General features: G+C 37.9%; 2 protein-coding genes across 2 annotated transcripts in view; one reads left to right on the top strand and one right to left on the bottom strand.

Annotated features, from left to right (window-relative positions):
- The first annotated feature begins 3,730 nt into the window (after window positions 1–3,730).
- LOC139724562 (uncharacterized) lies at window positions 3,731–4,576 on the top strand. The gene has a single exon (XM_071635695.1). The coding sequence runs from the start codon at window positions 3,731–3,733 to the stop codon at window positions 4,574–4,576; it is 846 nt and encodes a 281-aa protein (XP_071491796.1).
- Window positions 4,577–8,487: 3,911 nt separating this feature from the next.
- LOC139724561 (transcription initiation factor TFIID subunit 2-like) overlaps window positions 8,488–15,812 on the bottom strand; it is a 35,919-nt gene continuing 28,594 nt past the window's right edge. Inside the window, exons 21-28 of the mRNA XM_071635694.1 lie at window positions 15,479–15,695; window positions 14,857–14,926; window positions 13,843–13,947; window positions 13,029–13,128; window positions 12,341–12,436; window positions 11,248–11,427; window positions 10,442–10,550; window positions 8,488–8,756 (exon numbers count right to left, since the gene is read on the bottom strand). Coding sequence (XP_071491795.1) covers window positions 8,488–8,756; window positions 10,442–10,550; window positions 11,248–11,427; window positions 12,341–12,436; window positions 13,029–13,128; window positions 13,843–13,947; window positions 14,857–14,926; window positions 15,479–15,695 — 1,146 coding nt within the window. The remainder of the gene's footprint in view (window positions 8,757–10,441; window positions 10,551–11,247; window positions 11,428–12,340; window positions 12,437–13,028; window positions 13,129–13,842; window positions 13,948–14,856; window positions 14,927–15,478; window positions 15,696–15,812) is intronic.

Raw genomic sequence — 15,812 nt, 5'->3', positions numbered from 1 at the left:
ACGCAAAATCAGCCCATCCTCAAGGGGTTAAGAAATGGAGACCTTTTCATTTACAGCCAATTTTGATGTTCTTTTGTAACTACTCAAGGATGTTGTATTGTGTACAGTATTTAGTGGTGATTTTAGGAATGGAGAAACAATTCTGTGTTGACAGAAAATGAGATGTAATGTTGTATGGTGGTGATTATCATTTGACAAAGAGACTGAATAGATCAGAGCAGAAATATTACATGAAAATGATATATATTTCTTATTATTCTGATGACATACAAATGTGTATTTTTTTTTTGTGAAACTGTTCATTGTGATCAAGTAATGATCGCTATGCTCAGAACACACTGACTATATAAATCTGTTATTGAAAGTGTTGTTTACAACGATATATTGCCAGTACTACATATATCAGGTTGAAGAGTGTGAAATATTGTTTGTGTGTGTATATGTGTGTATGGGTGTGTGTGTGTGTGTATGTTTGTGTGGGTGTGTGTGTGTGTGTGTGAGAGAGAGAGAGAGAGGGTAAAATTAGCGAGGAATAATTTGGGGGAGACGAAAACGTAAGAGGTTTGAAAAAGAAACAACAATGAAAATATTGATATTGTACATGTATGTTCAATTTATTTTTAATAAATTCAGTGTTACTGTATGTGTTAAGATGCTTGATTTTTGTGGTTAACATTTGAATATAAAATTTGTATATTTTATACTGTATATGTCTCTGTCATATGTTGACATGTTTCTATTAAATATATGTTATCAGGTTCTGATGACGAAATAATATACATATAGCAGAATGTGTTAAAGAAAATAAATTTGTGATACTTTTTAATATATTGCAGTATCATGTTAAATGTAGATGGAGAAACAGCTGATATACAAAACATGTAAGTCATACATTTCATGCAGTAGGTCAAAGTATACTTCAAAATGGCATATATCATGTTAATAATGTCTTTCCAACTCAAAGAAGAAAGTGCCGGCAGTGTTTTGTTGTTGTTTTTTCCAGTAAAAGTGAGTTTTTCAAACCCACCAGTACAAAGTGTTGAATCTGAGCTGTGTCTGATTGTAATTGATGTTCACGTACATTGTAGACATTTTGTTTATGCACTTACGTTGTGCATTTGGGGCATGTAAAGGCAGTCAATCTAAAATCATAAAGCTGTGAGTCATGGATAAAGTACTCCTCTGTCAAGAGCTTGCTAGATTTATACTACATGATATATGTCATGTACAGTACATGAGCAAGCAAAAAAAAAAAAAAAATGCAAAGGAATTTTTTTTAGCAATTAATCAATTCCCATGTGCATGAAATTCATTTTTAGTGTACCTTGCACCTAGCACACAGGTTAAAGGCCTATTGCAGTGTCATCTTACAGTCAAACCTGTCTATAGCAGCCACCCAAGGGAGATGTAGAGTGGCCATTATAGACAGGTGGCCACTATAGACAGGCTCTCAGACATTTCATGTGTATTACATACATGTATAATCTTTATATATACATGTGCATGTATGCAGTGGCAGATCCAGGGGGGGGGGGGGGGGGGGGGCGCACTGGTCGTGCACTGGTCGCGCGCCCCCTCTTTAGTTCTTGTTAAAACAAAAGAAGTAAAAAGAAAGAATGGGGGGGGGGAGCGTATGCCCACCCCCCCCCCCCTTTAATTTTGTAAAGGCGTGCCTCCCCTTTACGGAATTCCTGGATCCGCCCCTGCACGTACATGTATGTGTCACATTCATGCATTCAACAATGCCATTATTGCATGTGAGCATGTACTGTACAGCAAACACACTTTTCACAAGTGCATGACTATGCCTATATTGCAGGAGAATGCCATGGTGGTGACCTTTGAACTGTTAGCCATGCAGGACCGGCATGGCTGCAAAGACAAAAAACGCGTTGTATGGATCTTGGCCACTATATGTATACAGGTTAAAATCTACCACGGGATACAAAATTGGTGGCTGCTGGCCGTGTTAAGACGGGTGGCTGCTGTGCGCGGGATCTTTAACATGGCTTTTCTCTCGGGAGAGTTTTCAGTGGCTGTATATGGCATGTGGCTGCTATAAAGAACGGTTTCGCTGTATTTTTATGCTGATCTACATAGCGTCGCTGGGGTGACAAGACCTCGTATCTCAAAACTGTCAAAAATTTTTTTTTTAGCTTAATGGTCAAATAATGGGTCAAGTGATGTCTTGGCCAAATCCCAACTGTCTTACTCCAAAAATGAAGCCACCATGACATGTCAAAGAGAAGGCTTTCCCATTCACTATAGTGCTTTGGCCGCCATGTTTTTTCGCTCTCCTGAACATTTGACATTTTTGAGATACAAGGTTTTGTCGCCCCAGCGACGATAGGTACATTGATATCAAAATGTTTAAAGGATGCATTTTCCAGCAAAGTGAAAATGAAAGGAATAAGTCAAAATATTGCACACAAAATTTTGAGAATGAAGTATAGGAATATCGACATACATGTATTTTGTGGATGTCATACACTGTATGTTGTGCCCTTAATTCTTCATATTCTGAAGCATTTCACATTCTATACTCCAACCAAAAACTACTGCTCTTTATGAAAGAGAGACAGAGCTGTAGACCCTTTAATTTGTATTTGCCTGTGGTTAGTCCAGGATAGTGCATATTTCTGTGTGAAGTATGTCAGAATACAAAATGTTCTATCAATGTATTGTTCTTGTGCAACAGCATTGCAAATCTGATGTTAACTGTGAAGGTAAAAATGAACATGATATGACTGTCTAGTACTTTTTTATCTCTTGTGAATGCCATTATTTGTTATGTCGAAATACATTTGTGCATTTTGTTTGTTCTCATACTGGGAATATATGAACCAGAGTGTACTCTGGCAAATGAATGAACCAAAAAGGTATATTGTTGTGTTGTAGTTTGTCAAACAATAATATGATGAAAGTTTATACCCAGTACATGTTCTTGCAATATATGCAGGATATGTTGAAAAAGAAGGAGAAAGACAAGAAAAATAATGTACATTTTTAAAATGTGTCCAGAGAAATAAAAATCATTTGTATTTGTGCATCTTATATTTTGTGGCAGTACAATGTATTTATTTATGTTTAAACCACAAGTCTTAAATGGATGATATAGTATTGGTTGATGTGAGGATTCAGCATTTAATTTTTTGCCACATACCTGTACTTAGAAATTACTTTATAAAATGATATAGAGCATGCAACTCAGACAGAAGTTTATTTATAAGAAGTGTATTTGATGAAAATTGGTTTTGAAATGGATGAGATATCCAAAAACAGTAAAACAAAGTGATCATATTATTAGGATCGCTTTGTTTTGGATATCTTAACCACTTCAAAACCAATTTTCATCAAATAAACTATGAATTCCTCTTAGAATTATATGCTCTTTCATATTTCATATTGAAAGGTTTATTATCTCAAAAAATCATCATGAAAAAAAAATGTTGGAAACCTGAAGCTCCATCTCAACTGAAACTGTACTATCCTTTTAAAAAGAAGTTGGATTAATGATATTAGTATACCATGACACCACTGCGTGTGCAACGTGTACCACCATTCATAACCTGTCCATGAGGGATCCAAGAGGGATATAGTCAAATACTAAGCAGTGACTGGATGAACATGATCATGTGAAAACAGACCATTTTATAAAGGCCCCTCCTCCTCCCCCTAAAAAAAAAAGAAAAAAAAAAGAAAAAGAAAAGAAAAAGTACTGGGCCTCTTGATGTTTCTGTTGTACATAAATGACTTACCAGACAATCTTCACAGCACAGTCAGACTGTTTGCCAATGACTGCATCCTCTACACAAGCGGCAACTCACAAGAGGACTTAGACTCTCTCCAAGAAGATCTTCACCAACTAGAAGACTGGCAGAATAAATGGGCGATGTCATTCAACCCGTCTAAATACTCGGTGATGAAAATCTCAAATAAACAGAATCCACCAGACAGGAACTACACCTTCTGTGGACAACCTTTCCAAGAAGCCACCACGCATCCATACCTCGGGGTAGAAATTGACAACAAACTGAGATGGGACACCCACTACAAAAAGATCACCGCCAAAGCCAACAAGGTTCTCGGTTTTCTGAGGAGGAATCTATGGTTCTGTCACAAGTCCATCAAAACCACTGCCTACACAACATTAGTTAGACTCATCTTAGAGTATGCCAGTAGCTCATGGGATCCGTATCACAAAGGGGATATTCACCTCATAGAATCTGTTCAACGCAAGGCAGCTAGATTCTGTATGAATGACTACAAACAACAGAGCAGTGTCTCTCAAATGTTAAAGGATTTGGAATGGGACACCCTGGAGAACAGGAGGAGAATCTCGAGACTTCAGCTACTGTTCAAAGTCATGAATGGGGAAGTGGGAATTGATCCCAACGTCTACATTAGAGTTAATGACAAAGGGGGGAGAATGACCAGAGGGAACAGCAGAAGAATCCAAAGAACACTGACCAAGAAAGATGTACACAAGTACTCTTTCTTCCACAGGACAGCAGTAGACTGGAACCTACTTGACGAGGAAACAGTCACGTCTACATCCAGTACAGTCTTCAAATAGAGGCTTCAAATGTGAAACATTCTTCCTGCCCTGCACATACGACCATACTACTAGTAGTTCCAAAACGTTGGTGGAGTACAGTTAATTCTGAGTATACCGACGGAACCGGAACAGAAACAGAAACCATGCAAACAAGTGGCAGCCAAGGAAGGCATAGTAAAATTGGGACATGCAATTTGGTACCAGCTGTGGGCATGTTGCTGAAGGAGGGACTACCACAGGAAATTAAAGCAACATAATCAATACCAAGACATGAACACATAGGAATCACAGCAAAAATGACTTTCCTACTACCTTTTCAGTACCAACCTACAGCAAAACTGTGTGCCTTTTTTCAGCATGTAAGGCCATAATGGTAGTGCATTGTATTAGTACAATGTAGTGGATAAACGTGTTAATCAGAGCATGGTAATCTGATAATCCCGTCATTGTTGTTGCTATTAACCCGTTAAGGACGAGTTCCAAGTATACTCGGGCAGGTCTCTATGGGAAATGCATGTTGAAGCAAAATCAAACCGTCCTCAACGGGTTAAGGAGTTCAACATCCTGTTTTTTTTTTTTGTCTCATTCACTACATACCTACATGTAGCACAGCTTGGTAAGATTAAGCGCTCTAATAACCCCCAAGTATTTTGGAGCCTCTTTTCTCAGTACACACTTTTCCAGAGTGTGTGCTTTCTTTCCAAAATTTAGATAGCTTAGGAGAGTCCATTTGAAGTGAGATACATAATATGTATAATTATGTAGCTTGTATATAATTTTAAAGCTTAACCCTAAAAAGACTGGGGTATTTTGGTAGCTCGAAAGACTGGGGGGGGGGGGGGGCCTAAAGGGCCCCCCCTTAAGATCTCAGCCGTGGATCGCGCGATCGCCGCGGAAATTTGCACAATGGTAGTGTGCGATGTAATCTACAAGATCGTATATTTAAATTTTACAAAATTGTCTTCTTTTATTTTATTTTGATTAATTATGCTAATTTATGCAAGAAATCAGACTCTTTGATCTAAATCAGTAAATAAAGCTCGAAAAGTGCTCACTTTTGGTCTAATTATTCTTTGTGGCATTCTTAGCAAATGCACTTGAAAAAAAAATTGGTATCAAAATCAATTTCTTATTTATTTTATTGTTTTAAGAATTTCTTATGTATTTCTTTGTTTTTTCGACCTTTTGTTTTTCTTGTTTTTTTTAACAAAATTTTTGGCAGACACTCTTTGAAGCATAATACTCCTAAAACAAATTAATTTTAGCCATTGAGAGTAAAAATAAGCATATTTATATGAACCATGTGAAAAAACTCAATTTCTATTGACTTTGTACACAAAATCACATTTTTTAGCCATTTTCGGCCTCGCGTGCATGTAGAAAAAGTTATGTAACTTCAGAACCGTACCCCCGGGCGTCACAAATTTGGTGTCAAAATGTGCGGGAAACTCGAAAGAAAAAAGTCATAGAGCTTCGCGGCGAGAGCATTGCGCGTTGCAGAGTAATCGCGCGAAATGTCGAGGGGGGGGCCTTTTAGGCCCCCCCCCCAGTCTTTTTAGGGTTAAAGTCTGCTCTTTCAGAATCTATCCTTAACTGAAAAATCCATGTCTGGCGACTTTTTGTTGGTTTTGTGATACAGGGTCACATATGATACATAATGACATCTGTTGTTTGGTATATGTAGAATGTTCCAATTACAGGGTATGAAATACCAATTTTTGGGGAGGTTTATACGATATAAGTCCCTTAATTTCATCTTGGGGTCCAGTGTACCTCAGTAGTGTTGAAACCCTTTGGATGAATCATAGGCCTACAAAACAATTTTCCCCCAACATGGAAATGTCATTGTCCGTTTGCATATTTGTGAAAAACATTGTTTCATAAAAAGCTCTGAATCTTGACCAGAAAGTCTATAAGTATATAATGTTTCTTTCACACTGTTGCCTACAGGCTGTATACTTGTCATACACATGCATACACTCAAAGGCTTACACTCTCGGATACTTCATCACGCAAAACTGCATTAAGTATAAAAACCAATTTTTCTATTGTCACTGAAGAGACAGACATAGAATGTATGCTAGAATATACACATCAATATCAGTCGCACAAAGTCGCATTTTGGTAGAAATCATAATTTCTGCCCAACAATTTAATATGCACAGCTAAAAAAAAAAAGGATATTTACAATACAATGTACAACAGAAATGATGCAACTTTGTCATTAGTCTTATGTTAAAAGCCATTTACATCTTGAAGAGAATACGACTCCTGAACAGTCTGCCGAGTAGACAAATTACCCACAGCCCATGCTTTTCTCCCTCCTTTAATCATCCACGCTCACATTGACTTGGATTAAAGAAGAAAAATCAATCACGAAAATCAGAAATATGAAATTAGGAAATTAAGAAATTTTGAATGTCCACATGCCTTCATAGAGCTGTATTTTCCATAGCAACCACATATGCAAAAATTATGTTATGTAAATGAGATGTCATTGCCGGACAACTATCTATTGGTGTGAACATAACAATATATTATGTAAACCACGTTGACATCATCATACCATCTAATTTGTATATATAATTTGGAACAATATCTCTGTGTCTTGAAAACGTGACTAGTCTCGAGTGAACTCGGGCAGGTGTCTACAAGAAATGCGTATTATAGCAAAATCAGCCCGTCCTCAACGGGTTAAAATCCACAGCTTTCTCACCTTAACCCTAACTAGGCTGGGCTATTTAGGTAGATGATAGAGACGGAGGGGGGGCCATCGACCGCGCTATCGCGACGAAAATTGGCACACACATTGCCCATGATGTAATCTAAAGTACCATGAAGTTAATTTTTGCAAAAATCATCATTTTCACTAAATTATGCTAATTTATGCATAATGATGCATGAAATCAGACAATTTGGTATAAATCACTAAATAAAGCTCAAAACAGGCACATTTTTTGTGTAAATATTCTTTTTAGTGTCCTTAGCAAATGTAAGAGAAAAAAATTGTGCAATTAGAAAAAAATTTCCTAAGTATTTTATTGTTTTTTGAATATCTTATGTATTTCCTCGTTTTTTCGACTTTATGTTTTTCATTGTTTTTTCGATGAAATTTGTCCGTGACATCGTTCCGAACAAAAAAATATGTTATTAATTGATTTTAATCAATAAAACCCCAAAATAATCATGCTTTCATGAAATTTGCCTGTAAACACAGTTTGCATTGAAATTGTACACGAATTCACGTTTTTGAGCAATTTTGGGTCTGACATGCACGTGCATATTTATGCGCAACTTCAGAACCGCGTGCCCGGGTATTGCAAATATGGTGTCAAAAGATGCGGGAGACTCGAAAGAAAAAAGTCATGAAACGTCGCGGCGATAGCTTCTCGCGATAGCTTCTCGCGATAGCGATACATAGGGCGAAACGTCGAGGCCCCCCCCCCCCCCCCCCCCCCCCGGCCTAGTTAGGGTTAAGTCAAGTCTTTGATGAATTGTATTGCTCTGTTTGACCATACTCTATCGATTAAATACTGATTCAAGTCAACTAAGAGACGAGTGGAGTTTCATTTTAACCTGTTGAAGATGAGTCTCGAGTATGCTCGGGCTGGTGTCTATACGAAATGTGTGTTGTAGCGAAATCAAACTGTCCTCAACGGGTTTAAAAATATCTTGTTTAATAGTGATAGAGTGAAAACTCTGAAATCCGAGTTCATACAAAGTCAGGAGCATGCAGCCTTCTTCTCAGCTGTGTGGTGTAAGACCTTGGAAACCATTTGCAGGCATTACATTTCAGCAAATTCCTTTTCCTATAATATTAATCTCTCACTGATGAACAAGCAACACAAAATAGTTACTGTCTGGTAAAATAGCTGGAGCTGTTGGATGCAAAATTCTCAATCAAATGCATATCCCATATTTTTTTCAGATCAGTCAAACATGTGAGGGATTGGAGACGGCTGGTCCTGCCTGTCGGGCCTGTCGTGTCGGTGTTTGTGTCGGTGCTTGTGGTGCTTGCTCTTCTTCTTCTTGTGGTGGTAGTGGTGACCGGCGGCGCCCTTGCCGGGGTCGCTGGCGAGGGACGAGCGGGAGTCGTCTCGGTGGAGGCTGTGTATGGAGGAGGAGGAGGGGGAGCTGGGCTGAGGGGTTGCCTTGGCGACGGCGGTGAAGCTGTCCCGGGAACTGTCATCCAGCTCTCCTGGTGTAGGAGAGGAGAGAGAGAGAACACAAAAGCCTTATTATTAGGGGCAACAGGGATGGGCAGTCATTGATGGTTTTTGATAATTTTGAGTTCATCTTGACAAGAAAGAAATGGCAAACTTTCGCCTTCATTTCATTTTGGCCTGGGCACATTTGATTCTCACAGTCACCAGCAAATACTAAACATATTTGAGAAATAGTGGCTATGAGTTACTGTAAAACGAGGAATGTTCGCATGCATTTTGATTTGGCGAATTTCGCTAGAGGAAATATTCGCGAAATTACAAATGTACATGAAAGTTCTTGTCTACACTACATGCATTGAATGCTAGTGGCAACTCGCGAAAATTTCATGCTGTGTAAAAGGCCGTTGCCTCCAATTCGCCAAAATTTCATGCCGCGAAAATATCATGTTTTACAGTATCCACAAGTCAATGCATATCAACATGGGTATATTAAACTCATACAGTCTTTTCATAAGTGACATTCCTAGACATTGGAGTTTTTAGCATTCATTCCATTCATAAGGAATATCCACTCATAATACTGGCTATGTTTTTAGAGTGCTATATCCACAGAAATGTTCAAGTGCTCAAAAGAAATAAAAATGGAAAATGATTCAAATAGAGAACAATGCACACAAATAAACAGTACAGAGCAAAACAACTACTTACGTGCATGTAAAGACGTGGTTTTAGTTTCGCTTTATAAATACATGTACTTCAATATTGACCTACAACTATAGTCAATGATGGGTCATATATCTCACTTGTTTCATTAACGATTCCATTGTAAAGCGCATTTGAACATGAAGAGTGTATGCATACAGAAAATACGCTGCATAAATGTACATGTATCGTTATCATTATCATTATTACATCATGTTAAAGCTAAGAATATTCTCTTTCACCATCTGAGCTGAGCTAAAAAAAAAAATTCCAACGTGGCAAATTATTATCTTAAGCGTGATTTCAAGATCACTTTAAAGGGGGAAATCTAGTCTAAATATGCATATGAAAGTTTAATAGTCTGATAAAAAAAGAATAAAACTTTACGAGTTCAACGGTAAAAATTAGACTGAAATGGAATGAAAAGTAAGGAAGTTATGACATTTTGAAGTGTTGCTAATTTCTGCAAAACAGTTCTTGTACAGTGGATATGAATATGAATATGCAAACGAGTGAGCTAACCATGTCATAACCTCACAATTTTCCATTGATCGTGTACAAAAAAAAAATGACAAAAATTCAATGTTTCTGTCATTGAAGTCTGAAACATTATGTTATTCCTGGTTGGATAACTTCAGAATAGTGATCAGTTTATAGATAAACGAGGATTTGAGCCTCGGGCATGATTGTGTTTGAATGAAAAACTGGAATGTCAAAATTTTTTATACAAACTGTAATGGTACAATGTAAGTTTGAGGGGATGACATGCTCACTTTGCCATTTGCATATTCATATTGACCGTTCATGAAATGTTTCCTGAAAAAACAGCAAAATTTCAAAATGTCATAACTTCCTTATTTTTCATCCTATTTCGATCAAAATTTTACCGTTGAACTCGTAATATTTTACTCTTTCTTATCAGAATAACTTTAATTTGGACTGGATTTCCCCTTTTATAATTCCACGACACCTGCCCTCAAAGTTCTTAGGGAGGAGAAGGATTAAACAAGCTCACCTGGTTCAAGAGGAGATGATGGTGACCTCTCCCTGACCTCCATCTTGACCTCAGTCTGACCTAGACTTGACATCAGAGGGTCAGCTTCCTCACTGTCCAACCTCTCTCTCTGGTGTGTGGGAAGGAAGAATTCACATCAGTTTGTGATAGTGCCTAACATTCAAGCTTTAAAATGATGTATAACTCAATTCAAATGGACTTTCCTCACCCATCCTAATATTGGAAAGAAAGCACACACTCTGGGGAGTGTAAACTGAGAAAAGACGCTCTGAAGTAAAAGGTTTATTCAAGCACGTAATCTTTACCAAGCCATGCTAGCTGTGTGATGAATGGCACAAAAACCAGGATGTAAACCATCAGAGCAACAACAATGAAGGGATTATAAGATTAAGCTGAAATTGACCATGCTTTATAAACACACTCTCTCCATGATTAATGCAACTTTCAAAGCAGTAGCATTATCCTTTCAAAATTTATGAGAGCTGAAAGTGAAGAGTGTGGAAAGGATTTCAAGAAATGAAAAGGGGCCTCTATTCAAGACACACCTGATCTCACTACTTTACAGAAAAAAAGGGTTGTACAAAAACTGCTGAAAACACACTTTCCCATTCCTTTTACAATCCAAAACTTAGAAGTAGTGTAGAAGAAGACCAGCTCTTTTAGAAAATATGAAAAACTCAAGACTGACTTGGTTGACCCGTTTCACCTATTTTGAATCCTCACGTAAAATCAAGGCATGCGACTTTTTGTTGGTTTTGTGATGCATGGCCACATATGTTGGGGTGGGGGGGGGGGAGGGGTGTGACATTACCCACCTTTACTGGCAGGACAGTCTCCACCTCCATCTCAACATCAATTGGTGAGGACATTTCCCGCTTGGCAACCCTCGGCGAGGCGACGCCCGGCGATGAGGAGGAATGGTTTCTTGGGGCATTCTCCTGGTCGCTGTCACTGTCTGCATCAACATAGGCATCTCCCTGGAACACCTGGTGCAGAAAAATAAAAGAAGCGTAGACAAGATTTATTGTCTGAGTAGGTTGCTGTTATCAATCAGTTTTACAGACCAAAAATGGTATGTTTTGTAATCAGTTTTACAGACCAAAAAATGGTATGTTTTGTAATCAGTTTTACAGACCAAAAATGTTATGTTTTGTTACATCTGTTTACTGTTCTGATTACTGTACAATGAAGTTTCTTGAAGGCTGGTTTTCTTTTCAAAACGAGCGATGCTTGAGATATGCTGATTAATTATCAAAGACAAATAAAGGGGAATTCTACCATATACATGCAAATTTGTTTGTGTGAATAGAAGTAGAAATATACACAAATGGGACACTGAAAGTGTGAGCATACTCTGATCAAAACTCAGCAAAATTACAGTAATCTGAAGTCTTGATCAAACACACATTGCCAATTCTGTAATGTCGCAATGCCCTCAACCTCCCCCCCCCCCATTCCCATTTGCTTTGTACTACTATATGTACTCTGAAGTAAGAACAGTTCATTTTCCCACGTAGTAAATTTCCACTAGTATATGCATCTGTATTACAATCATTGAGAATATTTTTCTTGACAACTCCTCCACGCAAAGAAATATATTCTGTCATCAATAACAACAGTTTTTTTTTCCAAATTGTGTTTGATTGATCATAGCCCCTAAAAAAATTATAATTTCCTTACTATTGCTACGAATTTGATCAAACTGTTTCTCTCAAAATTTTGCTTCTATATATTTGCACAAAACCAATTACCTGGGTGGAGTTTAAAGGTTGATCACCCTACCTCTATGACATTCTTCTCTTTTGCGAGAAAGCGCAGCAAACTTAAACGTTCTTGTCTTACCGACAACTAGATGATGCCTCAGGAGGAGAAATGAAATGTTTTACATCTCCTACTCACCCCAGTGTCCCCGCTGTCTCGTTCTGTCGGTTCGTCGGGGATGATGGACGGGTTCACGGCAGTCGTTCTCTCTTTCAGATTAACTACAAAGCCAAGCTGGAAGTGAAGGGTGAGCGACCAAAAAACATACAGCTTTGAGTCAAACATATACAATTCTATTCAATTCAATTCGATTTTAATGTCCATTTCTGAAAATGTGTTTGGTCTAAATGCATTCTGAAACCTTTGTTTTGTCATCTATTGTATGTACTTGTACATGCACTTTTTTCAATGATTTGCAATTAATAATTTATTATGCATATTTGAGATATGTCCATAATTTCAGCCTAAAGAAGTACAGTATAAAACATATGGAAACTGTGTAAAAATGAAGAATACTGTTTCCCAAATGAGTAATGAATCAATATATATATATACAGTATATATATATATATATATATATATATATATATATATATATATATATATATATGATATATGACTCATCTCTGTTTATAAAGACTCATTTTTCCCACTCACAACAACAAACCTGTCACTTTTGATCTTATGTTTTGCACTGTATATATTTCTTATGTTTTTATTATTTTCTACTTCTCATGTATTGGTTAACCCACAAATAGCTTTCTGCATCGATAGGACCTGACCCATGGGAAGAAAAGAGTTAAGACTAAAGAGGTAGTACATGTACCTCTGGCAGCGGCAGACAAGCCGGTCTCGTCTTGCCATACAGCGTAAAGAAGAAATCCACCACATCACAGCGAAGTCTCGAGTCATGTGAGGTACCAGAACTAGCAACGAGAACACAGTATAAAAAAAAATAAAGAAGTGAAGAATGACATCTGAGTGTAAGCAAATGTGATCTCCTCATGGTAATCAGTGTTAAAGTGTCAAATGAGCAGACTGTGGTAAATACATGTTTTATGATATCAGAGTTCTTCAAAAGCCAAAAGCAAGAGAAGAACAAAAAATTGCATCATTGTTTATTCACCAGCAGTAAGATTCTTTCCAAATTCTAAAGGGAAATCCCATCCTGACTTTATGTTGCTTTGTATGAAAACATCAAATGAGATTAAGTAAAATTAGTGAAAAAAAAATTACCCACTCACAAAAACGTTTTGATCTGTTAAAGTTTAGAAAGTAAGGCAAATTGGCAACTCTTTGCTGTAGATGTTGAGCAGCTCTTCATTTACTTTTGTCCACAAAAATTCACTAATTTTTATTTTTCTTGAATACTACATTGAAATACACATACATATGGATATAACCAATACATTACAAATCCATACTGTATTAAACTGTTGATAGCATTTTCTGATTTTCCTCAAACTTTCACTCAGGGGTGTGTTGCATTTAACTTTCTTCATTCACTGAATCCTCCCATGTATAGGTGGAATTTCCTCTTTATGGTTGTTGTACATGGAAAAAAAAAGAAGAAGTTTCAAAGTACAATTCTGAAAGAAAAACATGCTTAAAACTAGGAGAGAATGTGAAAGAGGCTTTACTTCATGTAGGCCCAGAGTCTTTCCACCAGTTCATCGGTACTGAGTTTGGAGTCATCTCGATATCTGAATGGAGGGTTGTCTATCAGCAGCCTCAGGAGCTTGTGTCTGGGGGAAGAGAAAATAATTATCAACTATCAAAATCTCGATCAACCAACCCTTGGCAGCAATCCATGCTACTCTCAGAGAAAATTAACATTGTCCAATGTTAAAACTGTTAGTAATGCCATAGAACTTTGCACGCATCATTCAAGAAACCAAATCCAGTATTGCCGATCACCATCCAGGACTAATCACCTCTTCTTTGAATCACAACGGATCTATCAAAAAAAAAAATGTCATTAAAATCCATTCATATCTTTTCAAGTGACATATAAATATTGCCAACAGGCAAACTAAATAAAAATGCTCAGCCTGGTAAAAGCATAACCTCCTGGGGGGAGGGGGGGGGGGGAGGTACTTGTAACAAAGGTTCGCGCATTAAGCAAGCGTTCGCGCACTCAGTACGAGATGCCTACTGGCTAAAACAACCATGCATCAGTTTTTACTGGATGCATGGCTGGCCGTGCGTCCAGTAAAAGCTGATGAATGCTCGTTTACAGCAAGCCAAAAGGAAATGCATCCAGTAATTTTGTCAGCGGGTAACACGACAGAAAAATGAGTTTTTGGCAAGAAAATTACCCATTCTATAAATCAGATGAAGCACATGTCTTTGCGTGCGTCAGTCGGAATATAGTGTGCATGTAGTAACTATGGAATTTAGTCTCAACTCACTCGGCTTCGCCTCGTGGGTTAAGCATTCCATAGTTACCTTATGCACACAATTCCGACTGACGCACTCAGACCTGTGCGTCATTTGTATAATATTAGATGCATTCTCACAAGTGACATCAAGTTGGAAAGGGGGACACATACCCCGACACAGTAACGGGAAAAGAGTTTCTTCCTAGGTTTGAGAGGAAGGAGGGAAGGAGGGAAGGATGGAAGGAAAGAAAGAAATAAATTCAACAAACTCACTTGATGACTGGTACAGGATCCTGCTCCACGATGTCCAGGAGCCAAGAAAAGATGTCTGCACTCGCTTCAACTGGGGGAGGGGATGAAAAATGGGATGGTTTATATTCTGTAAAACATGATATTATGGCTGCATGAAACTGTCGTGAATTGGAGCCAACAACCTTTTACGTGGAAAAAAAAAATGAATCTGTACTCATTTAGTTTTTCTGTTAAAGCCCAGCTATTTTCGACTAGAGTTGTAATTAGACTTTGCATATCCTTGTTCCAGAAGAACAATTCTAAATGGTATGTGAAAATAGTTCAATATTACACTGTACCTGTTGAAAAAAAAAAAATAAATGCCCTTTTAGATCTATATTGCCAGTTCATCATACAGTACATTTTTTTTTTTTTCTTAAATTTGAGTATCCCCCCCTCCCATTCTGTTGGCACACGTTGTCAATGTGCAAAAATACAAAATGTTCTAAATCTCACTCCCTCTTAAAAAACAACAACCTAGTGACATTTCATTAAGTACATAGAGCTGTAAAAAGAGGTATAACTACCAGTGATTAAGATGGAATTACGAGGGCCCAAGGACATAAAAGTTGGTAACTGCCGAAAGAAAGAATCTTTGAGCTACCTTTGACATAGTCCACAAGAGCCTCTAGGGCAGCCAGCCGGACCTTGATGAAGTGGCCGTATTGAGCGTAGGCCTGGAAGAGTGTTGGCTCGCTGGGGAGATGGCTGTTCTTCTGGAGTAGACGTATGGCCCGGAGGCAGCTGATGGTAACGGTGTGCTGGTAGCAGGGGAGCAGCTTCTCCAGGTTCAGGCATCTTGTTACCTCCTCCAGCACCATCTGGGTAGGCAAGGTGGTAATTGTTATCATCATATTCATCATTATCATCATTGTCATATCGTCATCATCACCATCATCATTCATCATCATCTTCATCATCATCATCATCTTCATCAT

Source organism: Diadema antillarum, unplaced genomic scaffold (genome assembly GCF_040938485.1).
Source record: "Diadema antillarum isolate AM-2024a unplaced genomic scaffold, OU_Dant_1.0 scf00000221, whole genome shotgun sequence".
Lineage (NCBI taxonomy): Eukaryota > Metazoa > Echinodermata > Echinoidea > Diadematoida > Diadematidae > Diadema > Diadema antillarum.
Note: the sequence above shows the minus strand (reverse complement) of the source record. Positions and strands in the feature narration are given on the sequence as shown.